We start from the raw sequence: 19,595 nt of genomic DNA on the forward strand, positions 1-19,595 counted from the left end.
TTCAGTTCAAAAAGCTGCAGCTCAAAGCTGCTGTGACTCATTGCAGGCTGGAAGAAACAGCAATGAAGTTCAGATTTAAACAAAGAGGCTACGCTGGTGCCACTGCTCGTGGAGCGGGGCGAGCTAAAGAAGAAAGAATAGGGGGGATAGGAGTTCAGAAAATGGTGTATGGTCATGGATCCACATCTCTGTCACACAGATAATATCCAGTTTGCGGGAGGTGAAGAAGTCATTTAAAAGAAAAGTTTTATTCGCCACTGACCTTGCGCTTAGCAGGGCTATGCTCAAAGTCCACTCTGAGCCGGCTTATGACGTTTGAATGTTTTTCCCGTCTCTACTGTGTCTGATTTGTGATGACGTCATTTATTTGTCTATGCACTTATTGTGAAAGACTTGTGCAACAAACAGGAAGTGTTCTGTGACCATAGCTAGCTTTGTACAAGCAACAGTCATACCATGAAGGACCTACTTTCAGTTTACAGTTTTTAGTTTTCAGTTACTTGTTTTTTGTTGTTGTTTTATCCTGTCTGATGGATCATTCTGGCTTTCTGATTGACCAAAACTTCAGCACCAGTCGAGAAAACATCAACACAGGAGAGCACTCTCCCTCTGTCTGCCCTTCTCTCTCTCTCTCTCTGTGTGTGTGTGTGTGTGTGTGTGTGTGTGTGTGTGTGTGTGTGTGTGTGTGTGTGTGTGTGTGTGTGTGAGGACACACAAGCCGCACGAACAGTGAAGAAACATAACGTTGTGCTTTCAGACCAATCTTCTCTAATCCAGAATCTCACCAAACTGGGAAATCTTTCTGCTCATTGCAGATTTTCTGTGGAAATGTGAAGTCATCTGTCCATTAGTGCCTCAACTCCACAGGAGACTGATGAATTTGCCAACTGACAAAATATTGAAATAGTTTGTTAGTGTCACACAGTATGAGCATTTTTAGACCTTCTTTGTGAACACTTGTCGGCAACAGACTGGATGTTCCACTGTTTTCAGTGAGAGGCTGATGTGAAAATTCTAGATTTTTTTTTTTTTTTTTTTTTTTATCTTAATGAGCAAGAATCATGGATAGCTATAAACAGATTTAACTGGTGTCACCTGGATTTATGTAAACAAGACATTTTTGAAGCGTACATTAGTTTTCTGCTTTGATATAGACAGTGTGCAAAATGTTTCAGGGGAGTAAATTGTCTGTGTGGTTAACGTTGAAAACTGACAGTACAGTTCATGTCAACTGTCTTTTTTTTTTTTTTTTTTGCTGCAGCAGATCTCAGCTGACAAGGAACAGATTTAATACATGGCAAAAGTATAGGGGAAAAACAGACAGACAGGTGGTTTATTCTTTATATGTGAGGAAATCAGACATTTTATTGAAATGGGCAGTCCAACAAATGTAATAGGCTATTTGTCAGAGCTTGTGCAAACACCCACCACCACTTAAGCCCCTGTCACAGTGGCATATTCGTAGAGCTGCTCATTGCAGCGTTGTTTCATTTAAATACACCCGAAATACGCGCGTACTCAGCCTTTAACAGTGTTCGTTCATACTTGCAGCTGCGTGTGTTCACGTTTTAATGTGTGCACACAATCGCGTGTGCCATGTTGCACCAGTTTCAGTGCTATTTTCTGCCTCTGTGGAAGTGCACTCTGTTCTCTACTGCATGATGTGGTACGGCTCAAAAACAGTCATTTAACATTATTATTTATTTATTTATTTATGCAGCGAGTGCGCGTTTATTTTAAAGAGTCACAGCACTTTTCAGCTTTGATCAGACTGACCGTTCAGAGCGTTTGATGAGCGCACCGACATGCAGCGAGTCCGCGTATATTTTAAAGAGTCACAGCTGTGATTAGACACACAGAGACACAGAGAGAACTTTTATGAAACGATGCGACACAGTGAAACAGTCCTTGTATAATTAGTCCAGTATGATAAAGTGAAGCAACAATCTTGCAGTATTTATTACTCCAGAAGAACAACAGGGAGACGTGAAATGGCGCACAGTACCGTATTGAAGTGTGGGCGGGCTCACAATAGCAGACAGCACAGCGCTGCGTGTACTCGCGTGAAGGCTCCATGCTGTGCTGTACGCTGAAGAAAATTAAACATGTTTAATTTCTTCCGTCCTACGCGCATAGCCCTCAACATACTGCTGCGTATTGAGAAAAAACTCCTCATGAAGTGGGCGGAGATCTGCTCATTGCAGCGCAGACGATACGCTGTAATGAGCAGCTCCACGAATACGCCACTGTGACAGTGGCTATAAAGCAGAATTTCATGCAGAATGTTCAGGGTGCTCAGATGTGCAAATACGGTATTCACTCTCGGAAAAGTTTGTTTATCCCTTGACTTACCTTAAGAAAACTGGCTCTAAAAGTAATGATTTAATCCTTGGATTTAGAATAAACTCCCATCTCAATTTTTTTAGAATGTGTTGCAGGCCTTAAATGCAGGAAGGGGTGTGTATTAACAAATGAAATGAAGTTGACCACACAAAACGTGAAATATATTAGACGAGAAAAGCAGGTGGTCCAACACAGAAGTAGGTGCCGAAAAATTTTAAGGTGCTGAAAACAAACCAGAGGGACTAATGTTTCGATGTGAAATATTAGGTTCGTACTATGTGTAATGAAAAACTATTTGTTTTATTTTTTAATTCACATTTTCCATATTGTACCAACTTCTAATCACTTTCATCCATCCGTCCATCCATTTTCTACCGCTTTATCTGGAGTCGGGTCGCGGGGGCAGCAGCTCAAGCAAAGCCGCTCAGACCTCCCGATCCACACACACCTCCCCCAGCTCCTCCGGGGGAACCCCAGGGTGTTCCCAAGCCAGCCGAAAGACGTAGTCCCTCCAGTGTGTCCTGGGTCTTCCCCGGGGCCTCCTCCCGATGGGACGTGCCCGGAACACCTCTCCAGCGAGGCGTCCAGGGGGCATCCAAAAAAGATGCCCGAGCCATCTCAACTGGCTCCTTACAACGTGGAGGAGCAGCGGCTCGACTCCGAGCTCCTCCCGAGTGACTGAGCTCCTCACCCTATCTCTAAGGGAGCGCCCAGCCACCCTGCGGAGGAAACTCATCTCGGCCGCTTGTACTCGCAATCTCGTTCTTTCGGTCATGAGCCAAATCTCATGACCATAGGTGAGGATCGGAACGTAGATCGATCGGTAAATCGAGAGCTTTGTCCCCCTACTCAGCTCTCTCTTCACCACGATGGTCCGATACAGCGACCGCATCACTGCAGACGCTGCACCGATCTCACACTCCATCCGTCCCTCACTCATGAACAAGACCCCAAAATGCTTAAACTCCTCCACTTGAGGCAAGGACACTTCACCAACCTATAGAGGGCAAAGCACCTTTTTCCGGTTGAGAACCATGGAATCGGATTTGGAGGTGCTGACTTTCATCCCGGACGCTTCACACTCAGCTGCAAACTTCCCCAGTGCACGCTGAAGGTCCTGATTTGACGAAGCCAACAGGACCACATCGTCCGCAAACAGCAGAGACGAGATTCTGTGGTTCCCAAACCAGACCCCCTCTACACACTGGCTGCGCCTAGAAATTCTGTCCATAAAGATAATGAACAGAACCGGTGAGAAAGGGCAGCCCTGGCGGAGGCCAACATGCACTGGAAACAGGTTTGTCTTACTACCGGCAATGAGAACCAAGCTCCTGCTGCGGTCGTACAGGGACCGGATAGCCCTTAGCAAAGGACCCCGGACCCCGTACTCCCGGAGCATCCCCCACAGGGTGCCCCGAGGGACACGGTCGAACGCCTTCTCCAGATCCACAAAGCACATGTGGACTGGTTGGGCGAACTCCCATGAACCCTCGAGCACCCGCTGGAGCGTGTAGAGCTGGTCCAGTGTGCCGCGACCAGGACGAAAACCACACTGCTCCTCCTGAATCCGAGGTTCGACTATCGGTCAAATTCTCCTTTCCAATACTCTGGAATAGACCTTACCGGGGAGGCTGAGGAGTGTGATCCCCCTATAGTTGGAACACACCCTCCGGTCCCCCTTCTTAAACAGAGGGACCACCACCCCGGTCTGCCAATCCAGAGGCACTGTCCCTGACCGCCACGCGATGTTGCAGAGGCGTGTCAGCCAAGACAGTCGCACAACATCCAGAGACTTAAGGTACTCAGGACGGATTTCATCCACCCCAGGAGCCTTGCCACCGAGGAGCTTTCTAACCACCTCGGTGTCTTCGGCCTGGGTAATGGATGAGTCTGCCTCTGAGTCCCCAGTCTCTGCTTCATCTTCGGAAGATGTGACGATGGGATTGAGGAGATCCTCGAAGTATTCCTTTCATCGCCTGACAACATCCCCAGTCAGGGTCAACAGCTCCCCCACCCGCACCGTAGACAGTGCTGGTGTAGAGCTGCTTCCGCCTCCAGAGGCGTTGGACGGTTTGCCAAAATTTCTTTGACGCTGACCGATAGTCCTCCTCCATGGTCTCCCCGAACTCCTCCCATACCCGAGTTTTTGCCTCTGCGACTACACGGGCTGCAGCACACTTGGCCTGCCGGTACCCGTCAGCTGCCTCCGGGGTCCCACCTACCAAGTAGGACTCCTTCTTCAGCTTGACGGCATCCCTTACTTCCGGCGTCCACCACCGGGTTCGGGGATTCTAATCATTTAGGGTTGTATTAAAAGAAAATACCTTGAATGGGGAAGTATTGAAAGTACTCTATTAAAAAAAAAACATTTAAAAAAGAATCAAATCAATTTTATTTATATAGCGCCAAATCACCACAAACAGTTGCCCCAAGGTGCTTTATATTGTAAGGCAAGGCCATACAATAATTACGGAAAAACCCCAACATTGTCTTCAATGAGGATGTAAAACTATTGACGAGATAGAGAACATTATTAGAGAACATAAAGAAGGAATCATATCCTTAAACCTAGTTACAGCGCTTTCTGAAAGACTTCTAGTGTAATGAAACTTATTCCCCACTGCTGGGTAGTCCATCAGAGTAAATGTAAATGTTATTAAGAAATGATCAGACAGAAGGGAGTTTTCAGGGAATACTGTTAAGTCTTCAATTTCCATACCATAAGTCAGAACAAGATCTAAGATATGATTAAAGTGGTGGGTGGACTCATTTACATTTTGAGCAAAGCCAATTGAGTCTAATAATAGATTAAATGCAGTGTTGAGGCTGTCATTCTCAGCATCTTTGTGGATGTTAAAATCGCCCACTATAATTATCTTATCTGAGCTAAGTACTAAGTCAGACAAAAGGTCTGAAAATTCAGAGAAACTCACAGTAACGACCAGGTGGACGATAGATAATAACAAATAATGGTTTTTGGGACTTCCAATTTGGATGGACAAGACTAAGAGTCAAGCTTTCAAATGAATTAAAGCTCTGTCTGGGTTTTGGATTAATTAATAAGATGGAATGGAAGATTGCTGCTAATCCTCCGCCTCGGCCCGTGCTATGAGCGTTGTGGCAGTTAGTGTGACTCGGGAGTGTTGACTCATTTAAACTAACATATTCATCCTGCTGTAACCAGGTTTCTGTAAGGCAGAATAAATCAATATGTTGATCAATTATTATATCATTTACTAACAGGGACTTAGAAGAGAGATCTAATGTTTAATAGACCACATTTAACTGTTTAGTCTGTGGTGCAATTGAAGGTGCTATATTATTTTTTCTTTTGAATTTATGCTTAAATAGATTTTTACTGGTTATTGGTGGTCTGGGAGCAGGCACTGCCTCTACGGGGATGGGGTAATGAGGGGATGGCAGGGGGAGAGAAGCTGCAGAGAGGTGTGTAAGACTACAACTCTGCTTCCTGGTCCCATTCCTGGGTAGTCACGGTTTGGAGGATTTAAGAAAATTGGCCAGATTTCTAGAAATGAGAGCTGCTCCATCCAAAGTGGGATGGATGCCGTCTCTCCTAACAAGACCAGGTTTTCCCCAGAAGCTTTGCCAATTATCTATGAAGCCCACCTCATTTTTTGGACACCACTCAGACAGCCAGCAATTCAGGGAGAACATGCGGCTAAACATGTCACTCCCGGTCCGATTGGGGAGGGGCCCAGAGAAAACTACAGAGTCCGACATTGTTTTTGCAAAGTTACACACCGATTCAATGTTAATGTTAGTGACCTCCGATTGGCGTAACCGGATGTCATTACTGCCGACGTGAATTACAATCTTACCAAATTTACGCTTAGCCTTAGCCAGCAGTTTCAAATTTCCTTCAATGTCGCCTGCTCTGGCCTCCGGAAGACAATTGACTATGGTTGCTGGTGTCGCTAACTTCACATTTCTCAAAACAGAGTCGCCAGTAACCAGAGTTTGATCCTCGGCGGGTGTGTCGCCAAGTGGGGAATGTGAACGGGTTGGCAGTGTACACGGGGCTTCTGTTTAGGCCTCCGCTTCCTCCTCACAGTTACCCAGTCAGCCTGCTTTCCCGGCTGCTCTGGTTGTGCTGGAAGGGAACTAACGGCGGCTAAGCTACCTTGGTCCGCACCGACTACAGGGGCCTGGCTAGCTGTAGAATTTTCCACGGTGCGTAGCCGAGTCTCCAATTCACCCAGCCTGGCCTCCAAAGCTACGAATAAGCTACACTTATTACAAGTACCATTACTGCTAAAGGAGGCCGAGGAATAACTAAACATTTCACACCCAGAGCAGAAAAGTGCGGGAGAGACAGGAGAAGCCGCCATGCTAAATTGGCTAAGAGCTAGTAGCTGCGCTAAGCTAGCGGATTCCTAAAAACACACAAAGTGAATAATGTGTAAATAATTTAGAGGTGATTCAGCAGAGGGAGTGCTTTAGTTAAGGCACGTGAAGATTACACTGTGAAACAAATCGTTATCTAGATGAATCTAACTGCGCAGATTAAACAGCTAAAAAAGAAGCACCCCTTGGGACCCTAAAGTCCATTTAACATCCAGACCAACCGAGTCTGGCAGACAGTCCCTCCGGTTAATAAAAAAAAAAAAAATGTTTCAGTATTATTTTGACATTTGGGTCCAATTCATGTACAGTAAAACTCATCTAAACCATTATCGTATAAACTGGACATTCGCACTCACTGGACAAAAGCAAAAGTCTCATTGTTTTTCTATAGTTTTCCATGAAATAAACACTGTAGATACCATATTTTGTTTAACGTATTTTCGCTCACATCGGACAAAATGTCCCTCCCCGTAGCAATGTATTTCCATTTAAAACAACTTCCATGTAACGGATCGAGCAGTCTGGGTGTGCTCAGTTGCATCAGAGGTACGAAATTGAACTTCAGCCCTTACACTTGCTGATTCAAAGAAACTGGGTACCATATTTCCTTGATTAAAAGAAAAAAAAAAGGGCATTTCTTTTTTTTTTAAACCATGTTCAGACCCGTCCCTAAACGAGGCAGGATGTAATTCAAGGCTGGTGAGCCTTGAATTACATGCAGAGCCCTCTGCGTGACTGGTAACCCTCGCTGTAGCCTGACGTGCGCCTGCTAAACAATGGACACCGGAAAAGGCTGTGATTTGTCACTTACACGTTTTCACTCTTTCCTCTCCTGCCATATTTTAAAAATTTTTACAGTGTGCCCACGATTACATTTCAATCATGGATCAAATATGTTTGGCAGAAAAGTCTGCAAATGTGGCCAACTTTACAACACGAAGTCAGAAAAAGAAGCTCAAATGACCCGCCATTCATGCAGGAAATTGTATGTACCTTAACCGTTGGTTTGGAGGTTGATGATTGTGTAAGACGTGGAGCTCATTGAGGGACAAATTAATCCAGAAAAGGCCACTGTTCCTACGGCAAATTGCATAAAGATGCAACGAGAACTTTAAACTGGTCACGCACGTCGATGTCATTGCATGGTTCCAGAGCTGGAGAAGTATAAATCAGGCTTTAAGATTTTAAGGTACCACTCCCCAGCGGACTTGGAAAAAGAGTGACTCGACCAAATGTAATCTTTTTAATGGACATAATGCCTGGCGCTTATTTAAGGCAGGCGTTTATTTATTTATTTTTTCCAGACAAAGTTTGCGCTATAGTCAGCGCTTCCTGACTATAATCTATTACATACATATAACGAATTTTCTTTGTTTTATACATATAACGTATTTTGTCCATTTTATACATGTAGCAGATTTCAGCTTTAATTGAAAAAATTCACTGAATCCATTTTATGCGAGTTTTATTGTCTCAACACCTTGAATATTTGCTGAATTACTACGCTTGAATTGAACACAACAGGAAAGCTATTCCCAGTTTGAATTCAGTCAGTAAAATATTTTTAAAGGAGCCCCTCGTGTGTTCTTGCAACAGGTGACTTGTGTAAAACATTAACATGCACAGGAGATGAAGTGAAATGGAATACTTTACATGTTTTATGTAATTAACTTTGCTCTGTATTTTTTCTGTATTTTTTTTTCAGACACAGGCTATTTCGTGAGCACTGCGTCTGTGTTCAAGGGAATTATATTAAGACCTTAACATTCTTGGACGAGATCTTTCCAAGACCATAATAATTGATAATTCACCTCAAGCCTTTGCCTATCAGGTAAACCTTTGATACAAGAAATTAAAGAGAAACTCCAGTACCCTTCAAACTGTGCTCTGTTTTTAGGGTTCATCTTTTCACCTGGGTAAAACTATTTTAATCTGTTCAGTACTAATTTAGAACACAAACACCGTCATGGACTAAACAGTTACACAGTGTAATTGTATGGATCAAGCTAAAAAACACAGTAAACCACTTCCTGTCAAGACTGACAAGTTGAAAATGGTATTAGAAGTGTGTAGTAGCATGGAGAGGATCCCTGTGAAAAGGAAATCTGTGCATGTTTATCTCGGTACACATAAAGAAAGTTTTAAAATGAAACTTGCAGTTAAATGAAGTAGTAATCTCTTTTCTGAGCTCTGCAAGTCAAAGAAAATAATAGAAAACAAAATTACACAAATATGACTTTGAAAGTGAGTGAAGGACCTTAAGTGCAAATTGTTATGAGTTAAGTATGTAAAAGCTTTGTGCAATCAAGTATGAGATATTTTCAATTGGGAGTGAATAAAGTTGTGTGTGTATGTATAGGTCTGGAGTGGCAGAGAAGTATGTGAGGGTAGTGCAGGACATGCACAAGGATAGTGTGACAGCGGTGAGATGCGCAGTAGGAATGACACTCATTCAAGATGGAGGTGGTATTACACCAAGGATCAGCTCTTGAGTCCTTTCTTGTTTGCAATGGTGATGGACAGGTTGACAGATGAGATCAGACAAGAGTCTGATTTTGCAGATGACATTGTGATGTGCAGTGAGAGTACAGAACAGGTTGAGTCTAGTCTGGAGAGGTGGAGATATGCTCTGGAGCGAAGGGAAATGAAAAGTCAAAAAAGATTATCTTTGAGAGTGACAATAATGGACAGGATTAGGAATGAACATATCAGAGGGGACAGCTCAGGTGGGACGGTTTGGAAACAAACTCAGAGAAGTGAGATTTAGATGGTTTGCACATGTGCAGAGGAGGCACTCGGGGTATATAGGGAGACGGATGCTGAGGATGGAGCCACCACGCAGGAGAAGAGAGAAGCCAAAGAGGAGATTTATGGATGTGCTGAGCAATGACATGCAGGTGGATTGTGTGACAGAGGAAGATGCAGACCAGCAGTGTTTGTAGGTGTTGAGAATCATGTTTAAAAACTTCTCTTCTGTCTCTGTTTTGATCATGTGACTGCAGATGCATCTGTCTGACTCCAGCAGTATGGACAGACCACTGTTAGGGTTTGAAGTGTCCCTCATGATTTTGGGTCTTCAGCCTCACTCCGTAGACGTCCTGCAAGGGCAGAGAAGTGCACTGTTGGTGTTTTTGGCTGAATGTGTCACTCTCTTTAGGGTGCCGTGGCAGTGCAGTTCCTGTACCAGGAGGGGCTTGTGCTTCTGTTTACAACAGGAAGGAGTCCCTGATTGACAATTATCTTTTTTTGTTGTTGTTTGTTTTGGTGAATTACAGTAGTATTCAGAATAATAATAGTGCTATGTGACTAAAAAGATTAATCCAGGTTTTGAGTATATTTCTTATTGTTACATGGGAAACAAGGTACCAGTAGATTCAGTAGATTCTCCCAAATCCAACAAGACCAAGCATTCATGATATGCACACACTTAAGGCTATGAAATTGGCCTATTAGTAAAAAAAAAAAAAAAGTAGAAAAGGGGGTGTTCACAATAATAGTAGTGTGGCATTCAGTCAGTGAGTTCGTCAGTTTTGTGGAACAAACAGGTGTGAATCAGGTGTCCCCTATTTAAGGATGAAACCAGCACCTGTTGAACATGTTTTTCTCTTTGAAAGCCTGAGGAAAATGGGACGTTCAAGACATTGTTCAGAGGAACAGCGTAGTTTGAATAAAAAGTTGATTGGAGAGGGGAAAACGTACACGCAGGTGCAAAAAAAATTATAGGCTGTTCATCTACAATGATCTCCAATGCTTTAAAATGGAAAAAAAAAACAGACGCATGGAAGAAAACGCAAAACAACCAAAAATCAAAATGGATAGAAGAATAACCAGAATGGCAAAGGCTCACCCATTGATCAGCTCCAGGATGATCAAAGACAGTCTGGAGTTACCTGTAAGTGCTGTGACAGTTAGAAGACGCCTGTGTGAAGCTAATTTATTTGCAAGAATCCCCCGCAAAGTCCCTCTGTTAAATAAAAGACGTGCAGAAGAGGTTACAATTTGCCAAAGAACACATCAACTGGCCTAAAGAGAAATGGAGGAATATTTTGTGGACTGATGAGTAAAATTGTTCTTTTTGGGTCCAAGGGCCGCAGACAGTTTGTGAGACGACCCCCAAACCCTGAATTCAAGCCACAGTTCACAGTGAAGACAGTGATGCATGGTGGTGCAAGCATCATGATATGGGCAATGTTTCTCCTACTATGGTGTTGGGCCTATATATCGCATACCAGGTATCATGGATCAGTTTGGATATGTCAAAATACTTGAAGAGGTCATGTTGCCTTATGCTGACGAGGACATGCCCTTGAAATGGGTGTTTCAACAAGACAGTGACCCCAAGCACACTAGTAAACTAGCAAAATCTTGGTTCCAAACCAACAAAATTAATGTTTTGGAGTGGCCTGCCCAATCCCCGGACCTAAATCCAATTGAGAACTTGTGGGTGACATCAAAAAAGCTGTTTCTGAAGCAAAACCGTGAATTGTGGAATGTTAATGAATCTTGGAGTGGAATAACAGCTGAAAGGTGCCACAAGTTGGTTGACTCCACGCCTCGCAGATGTGAAAAGTGTGGTTATACAACTAAATACTAGTTTAGTGATTCACAGGATTGCTAAAAAAGCAGTTTGAACATAATAGTTTTGAGTTTGTAGCATCAACAGCAGATGCTACTATTATTGTGAACACCCCCTTTTCTACTTTTTTTTTTTTACTAATAGGCCAATTTCATAGCTTTAAGAGTGTGCATATCATGAATGCTTGGTCTTGTTGGATTTGTGAGAATCTACTGAATCTACTGGTACCTTGTTTCCCATGTAACAATAAGAAATATACTCAAAACCTGGATTAATCTTTTTAGTCACATAGCACTACTATTACTCTGAACACTACTGTACCTTTCCATGACAAGTACATTGTTTGGTTGTTTAACCCGTGATGGTGTTTGCATTCTGATTCAAGTTAAATTCATTTTTGCCTCAAGTGGGAGAAAAAATTAACCCTAAAACATAAAAAAGGAGCACAGGCTGAAAAATGCCAGAGGTCTTTTTAAACACAGTAAACATCATTTTTATATTGCAGGCGAATGTTACAGTTAATATTTCTTTTTAGCTTTCCAATGGAATCCCAATTGAGAGCTGGTTTGTGGATAGAAATGACAATGAGCTTCTGAAGCTTGTTCCTTTCCTTGAGAAACTTGTGGAGCTGGTACGTATTTTACAGGCGTTTGTGATACTGATCTGGAAAGTTTCTTTGATTGATCACGTGTGTTTGTCACAGAATGAAGATGTCAGACCGCACATCAGAGAACGGTATCGTTTGCACGATCTCCTTCCTCCAGACTGAGGATGTCTCACAGTCCACGTTGATATCAATGTGGGGAAAATTCTGACTGAAGGATATATTGGGAGGACTTCTTTTGCAAACAAATTGCCATTATTCTTTTTAAAATCATGCAAAAAATTTAAAGTTGTATTTGGTTAAAAAGCCCTGGATGTTTTTATACATACCAAAAAAAGAGAGAGAGAAACTGCTCAGTGCAGCAGGTTCTTCACTTTGCTTGCTTCTTTTAGTTCAACTTAGAAAACAGCCTCCTGGAGGGTCTTTTGTCTCTGACGAAACTGAATGTCATTCAGTGTTTCATTATGTGGACTCTGTTGGCTTTGGCAGGCCCTCAAACAGCCAGTCAAACCTGTATAATATTCAGCATTGTAAATATATGTACATAATTTTTTTTCTTCAAGGTTTTTAAGTCATTTTATTTTCACTTCAGATTTTAGTATGTATTCTTTGACTCTGTTGCATTTCCAAACCAACAAAATGTTAGTTTTGTTGTTAACAGCTGCTTTTCTGTTGTAAGTCTGCATTATTCCTGTGACGCTTTACTCCATTACATGCAGTTGTCTGTAATAAGGTGCAGTTTTAAAATGTATCTTTGGGAGGAAGTGATTCTGAACTGTTTCCAAGCTGTGTAATGTAAGCTACAATGGGGTCTGAACTGAATACAAAGCCATAATGGCCAAATGATCATTTTGAAGATTTGTATTTGAGAGTTGGTTTGGACACCTCGATGATCCTCTTTGAGGGGCGGAGGGGGTTCAGGCTTCTTGCACTTTGACATCCAGCCTGAGTTTAAGTTGTAAAGTAAAAAAGAAAAAACAAAAAACTTGTCACTTTTCTACACAGGTGTGTATTGCCTCGATTTGTAATTTGGGCGGGGGGGATTGTAGCACCAGCAAATTGCCAAGATTTGCTTTGAAATCTTGTTTTACAAGATGTATGTGGGAGTCAAGTTTTGAGGATTGAATGATCACTCCTGTTGTATTCAGTGTTACTCAATGGTTTCCTTGAAAATAAATTACATTTTTATACACTTTGAAGTTCTTTGAACTACTTTTTATGATCGATCATAATGAGGGACCTGATTTTTGGAGATCCAAAGATTTGGTCTAGAAGCCCAAGCTTAATTCTTCAGCGTTCTCTTCACGTGGTCTTCAACACAAGAAGGAATTCCCAGCAAGTGGCTTTTTCCATGTGCTGGGATTCGCAACACTAAGGCACCTGAGCACTGCGTCATGCACAGAGAAGCTTGTCACATGGTCAAAATGTTAGCTGATGTTTCCTCACAATACAAGTTGCACTTCTTTAGAAACCATACAATGTGACTTTCTGAATTTTTGTAGATTGTCTCACAGTTGAGTGTACCTATGATGAAAAAAAATTACAGAACTTTCCATTCTTTGAAGGTGGTAAAACTTACAAAATCAACAGTGGATCACTTACTTATTTGCCTGTGTGTGTGTGTGTGTATGTATATATATATATATATATACACACACACACACACACAGTTGTATGCAAAAGTTTGGGCACCCGTCAAAATTTTCATGATTTTCCTTTGTTAAATATATAGCAGATGAACACAGTGATGTCTGAGAAGTTAAATGAAGTTTCAAGTATTTACAGAAAGTGCAATAATTATTCAAACAAAATTGGACAGGTGCATACATTCGGGCACCCTTGCCATTTTATTGATTTGAATACATTTAACACTAATTATTGGAACACAAAATTGCTTTGGTAAGCTCATTGATTCTTGACCTCTACACAGGTAAATCCAATCATGAGAAAGGGTATTTAAGGTGGCATTTGCAAATGTTTCCCCTCATTGCGTCTCTTCTAATGAGAGGCAACATGGGAGCCTCTAAGCGACTCTAAAATGACCTGAAAAGATTGTTCAACATCATGGTTTAGGGGAAGGATACAAAAAGCTATCTCAGATTTCAGCTGTCGCTTTCCACTGTGAGGAACACAGTGAGGAAATGGAAGACCACAGGCACAGTATTAAGGCCTGAAATGGCAGGCCAAAAAGAATCTCATAAGCTGAAGCGAAGGGTGTTGAGAACAGTCATTGTCAACCCACAGACCTGCTCCAAAGACCTACAACATGATCTTGCTGCAGATGTGTCTGTGCATCATTCAACTATACAGTGCATTTTGCACAAGGAGATGCTGTAATGCAGAGGAAGCCTTTTCTGTCTACATGCCACAAACAGTCACTTGAGGTATGCTAAAGCACATTTGGACAAGCCAGCTTCATTTTGGAATAAGGTACTGTGGACTGATGAAACTAAAATTGAGTTATTTGGACATAAGGAGCGGTATGCATGGCTGAAAAAGAAGACAGCATTCCAAGAAAAACACTTGCTACCTACAGTAACATTTGGAGGTGGTTCCATCATGCTGTGTTGCCAGTGCAGGTACTGGGAATCTTAATAAAGTTGAGGGTCACATGGATTCCAGTCAATATCAGCAGATTCTTGAGAACAATGTTCATGAATCAGCGGCAAAGTTGAAGTTGTGCCGGGGCTGGATCTTTCAACCAGACAATGACCCTAAACACTACTCAAAATCTACTAAGCCATTCATGCAGAGGAACAAGTACAACATTCTGGAATGGCCATCTCAGTCCCCAGACCTGAATATTATTAAAAATCTGTGGTATGATTTTAAGCGGGCTGTCCATTCTTGGGAACCAACAAATCATATGTTTTGTAAAGAAGAGTGGTCCAAAATACCTTCAACCAGAATCCAGACTCTCATTGGAAGCTATAGGAAGCATTTAGAGGCTGTTATTTCTGCAAAAGAAGGATCTACTAAATATTCTTGTATTTTTTCTGTTGGGGTTCCCAAATTTATGCACCTGCCTGAAGAATTATTGCACACTTTCTGTAAATCCTGTAAACTTCATTTCACTTCTCAAATATCACTGTTTGTCTGCTATATGATATATTTAACTGAAACTGCTGATCCAAACAACCAATGATTTATAAAGGAAAATCATGAAAATTATCAGGGGTGCCCAAACTTTGGCTTGCAGTGCCTCATTTGAGAGTTTGAAAAGGAAATAGTTTACAGACAAATATCTGTATGTATTTATAGATTTGCCACGCCAACTGCAGCAAAAATCAGGTGTAAAATGAGAGCCAGTTGAGATCATGCTTGAGTTAGAAGTGAAGACTTAATGCTGTACATTACAAACTAGTGCAAACTGTTTTCCAGGTAGTAAATACACCCAAAGGTCTGTTAAATATTAACACAAGTATCAGATTATTTTACAGACAAGTGTGCTTCTGTGTAACAGATTTTATCCAACATACAGTATAACTAATTGGAGATTCTCACCACAGTCTCAAGAGGTGACAGTGTGTCAGACATGCCAACAGCTCAGGCAGGTCAACCAGCTGAGTATTCATCCCAGTGACTTCAGTGTGTAGGCAGATCATTGACATCATGTAGTTAAATGTTGTTAAAGATGACTTAAAAACATGTGAATCAGTGTTCCTGTTTCTGCTAATTATTTAATTTAAAATTAATAATATATAGTTTCCAAATACAAAAATGTGTGTTTGACTGTCAGTTTTCTTTTTCTCATATGCACCCTGTATTTGCGACAGACAGATGGTTACTTTCCAGAGGTGAAGACAGACCAGTTGTCTGTAGACCTGAGTGAGAGTTCTGTGGTGTGGTGGATCCAGTACTGCATACCACCAGTGCATGTTCCCAGACTTGACTTCACATACAAGAAGAAACATTTAACATTTTAACAACAAAAAGCCCATGAGGTCAATGGATTACTAAGAAGTTTTCATCATAACTAGTGTAGCTAGTTAAAAAAAAAAAAAGGTTCCTACAATCCACACATTTGGCTGCAAATGAAAACTCGGTTTTCACTCTAACTTAAATAGATAAAATGGCAGTAACTTTTTCTGTCTAAATGTTTATGCACCTGACTAGTTAAACCCATGGTGTAAAATGCCTTCTGCCCTCAGCTGTTAGCCGCTGCTGTGGGAGGAGTTTGTAGCGGCTCTTTATGAAAGGTGCTGCCAGCCAGGTGCTCTCTAACCTCAGCACATCGACTCACCATGTGGATGCTCTTTGTGGCCTGCGCCATGTTTGGTGCCTTTGGGTCAGAGGTCACACCTTCTAGGACAGCTCAGCAACTGCTGACGCTTAACTGCCCACCCTGCGAGCGGATCCACTGTTCCCCCCAGAGGGCACAGCATCTTCAGTGTCAAGGGGGCATCACGACAGGTGTGTGTGGCTGCTGTCCTGCGTGTGCCAGGACAGCAGGAGAGACCTGCGGAGGAACGTGGGACTATCTGGGAAAGTGTGACGAGGGACTTGATTGTGTTTACAAGGAGTCATCAGCTGGCAAACAAAACACAGAGCGTAAAGGGATCTGTAAAGCAGGTGAGTATTTTTCCTCGAAAATGAAAAAAAAATGAGGTGGGCTTCATAGATAATTGGCAAAGCTTCTGGGGAAAACCTGGTCTTGTTAGGAGAGACGGCATCCATCCCACTTTGGATGGAACAGCTCTCATTTCTAGAAATCTGGCCAATTTTATTAAACCCTCCAAACCGTGACTATCCAGGGTTGGGACCAGGAAGCAGAGTTGTAGTCTTACACACCCCTCTGCAGCTTCTCTCCCCCTGCCATCCCCCCAATACCCCATCCCCGTAGAGACGGTGCCTGCTCCCAGACCACCAACAACCAGTAAAAATCTATTTAAGCATAAAAATTCAAAAAGAAAAAATAATATAGCACCTTCAACTGCACCACAGACAAACAGTTAAATGTGGTTTATTAAACATTAGGTCTCTCTCTTCTAAGTCCCTGTTAGTAAATGATATAATAATTGATCAACATATTGATTTATTCTGCTTTACAGAAACCTGGTTACAGCAGGATGAATATGTTAGTTTAAATGAGTCAACACCCCCGAGTCACACTAACTGTCAGAATGCTTGTAGCACGGGCCGGGGCGGAGGATTAGCAGCAATCTTCCACTCCAGCTTATCAATTAATCAAAAACCCAGACAGAGCTTTAATTCATTTGAAAGCTTGACTCTTAGTCTTGTCCATCCAAATTGGAAGTCCCAAAAAACAGTTTCGCTCAAAATGTAAATGAGTCCACCCACCACTTTAACAATACTTTAGCTCTTGTTCTGACTTATGGTATGGAAATTGAGGACTTAACAGTATTCCCTGAAAACCCCCTTCTGGCTGATCATTTCTTAATAACATTTACATTTACTTTAATGGACTACCCAGTAGTGGGGAATAAGTTTCATTACAGTAGAAGTCTTTCGGAAAGCGCTGTAACTAGGTTTAAGGATATGATTCCTTCTTTGTTATGTTCTCCAATGCTATATACCAATACAGTGCAGAGTAGCTACCTAAACTCTGTTAGTGAGATAGATTATCTCGTCAATGGATGCTGTAACTCCTCTGAAAAAGAGAGCCTTAAATCAGAAGTGCCTGACTCCGTGGTATAACTCACAAACTCGCAGCTTAAAGCAGATAACCCGTAAGTTGGAGAGGAAATGGCATCTCACTAAATTTAGAAGATCTTCACTTAGCCTGGAAAAAGAGTCTGTTGCCTCTATAAAAAAGCCCTCCATAAAGGCTAGGACATCTTACTACTCATCACTAATTGAAGAAAATAGAACACCCCAGGTTTCTTTTCAGCACTGTAGCCAGGCTGACAAAGAGTCAGAGCTCTATTGAGCCGAGTATTCCTTTAACTTTAACTAGTAATGACTTCATGACTTTCTTTGCTAATAAAATTTTAACTATTAGAGAAAAAATTACTCATAACCATCCCAAAGACATATCGTTATCTTTGGCTGCTTTCAGTAATGCTGGTATTGAGTTAGACTCTTTCTCTCCGATTGTTCTGTCTGAGTTATTTTCATTAGTTACTTCCTCCAAACCATCAACATGTCTATTAGACCCCATTCCTATCAGGCTGCTCAAGGAAGCCCTACCATTAATTAATGCTTTGATCTTAAATATGATCAATCTATCTTTGTTAGTTGGCTATGTACCACAGGCTTTTAAGGTGGCAGTAATTAAACCATTACTTAAAAAGCCATCACTTGACCCAGCTATCTTAGCTAATTATAGGCCAACTCCAACCTTCCTTTTCTCTCAAAAATTCTTGAAAGGGTAGTTGTAAACAGCTAACTGATCATCTGCAGAGGAATGGTCTATTTGAAGAGTTTCAGTCAGGTTTTTAGAATTCATCATAGTACAGAAACAGCATTAGTGAAGGTTACAAATGATCTTCTTATGGCCTCAGACAGTGGACTCATCTCTGTGCTTGTCCTGTTAGACCTCAGTGCTGCTTTTGATACTATTGACCATAAAATTTTATTACAGAGATCAGAGCATGCCATAGGCATTAAAGGCACTGCGCTGCGGTGGTTTGAATCATATTTATCTAATAGATTACAATTTGTTCATGTAAATGGGGAGTCTTCTTCACAGACTAAGGTTAATTATGGAGTTCCACAAGAGTCATGTGCTATGACCAATTTGTATTCACTTTATACATGCTTCTCTTAGGCAGTATTATTAGAAAGCATTGCTTAAATTTTCATTGTTACGCAGATGATACCCAGCTTTATCTATCCATGAAACCAGAGGACACACACCAATTAGTTAAACTGCAGGAATGTCTTACAGACATAAAGACATGGATGACCTCTAATTTCCTGTTTTTAAATTCAGATAAAACTGAAGCTATTGTACTTGGCCCCACAAATCTTAGAAACATGGTGTCTAACCAGATCCTTACTCTGGATGGCATTACCCTGACCTCTAGTAATACTGTGAGAAATCTTGGAGTCATTTTGATCAGGATATGTCCATCAATGCGCATATTAAGCAAATAGTAGGACTGCTTTTTTGCATTTGCGCAATATCTCTAAAATTAGAAAGGTCCTTGTCTCAGAGTGATGCTGAAAAACTAATTCATGCATTTATTTCCTCTAGGCGGATTATTGTATTCATTATTATCAGGTTGTCCTAAAAGTTCCCTGAAAAGCCTTCAGTTAATTCAAAATGCTGCAGCTAGAGTACTGACGGGGACTAGAAGGAGAGAGCATATTTCACCCATATTGGCCTCTCTTCATTGGCTTCCTGTTAATTCTAGAATAGAATTTAAAATTCTTCTTCTTACTTATAAGGTTTTGAATAATCAGGTCCCATCTTATCTTAGGGACCTCATAGTACCATATCACCCCAATAGAGCGCTTCGCTCTCAGACTGCAGGCTTACTTGTAGTTCCTAGGGTTTTTAAGAGTAGAATGGGAGGCAGAGCCTTCAGCTTTCAGGCTCCTCTCCTGTGGAACTAGCTCCCAATTCAGATCAGGGAGACAGACACCCTCTCTACTTTTAAGATTAGGCTTAAAACTTTCCTTTTTGCTAAAGCTTATAGTTAGGGCTGGATCAGGTGACCCTGAACCATCCCTTAGTTATGCTGCTATAGACTTAGACTGCTGGGGGGTTCCCATGATACACTCAGTGTTTCTTTCTCTTTT

At 41.7% G+C, this 19,595-nt stretch overlaps 1 protein-coding gene across 1 annotated transcript in view; it reads left to right on the forward strand.

Moving 5' to 3' along the window:
- ctdspl2a (CTD (carboxy-terminal domain, RNA polymerase II, polypeptide A) small phosphatase like 2a) overlaps window positions 1–13,083 on the forward strand; it is a 36,556-nt gene extending 23,473 nt beyond the window's left edge. Inside the window, 4 exon segments of the mRNA XM_034176238.1 lie at window positions 8,414–8,460; window positions 8,463–8,539; window positions 11,820–11,915; window positions 11,988–13,083. Coding sequence (XP_034032129.1) covers window positions 8,414–8,460; window positions 8,463–8,539; window positions 11,820–11,915; window positions 11,988–12,053 — 286 coding nt within the window. The 3' untranslated portion in view covers window positions 12,054–13,083.
- Window positions 13,084–19,595: the final 6,512 nt, after the last annotated feature.

The sequence above is a fragment of the Thalassophryne amazonica genome, chromosome 8, assembly GCF_902500255.1.
Source record: "Thalassophryne amazonica chromosome 8, fThaAma1.1, whole genome shotgun sequence".
Classification (NCBI taxonomy): Eukaryota; Metazoa; Chordata; class Actinopteri; order Batrachoidiformes; family Batrachoididae; genus Thalassophryne; species Thalassophryne amazonica.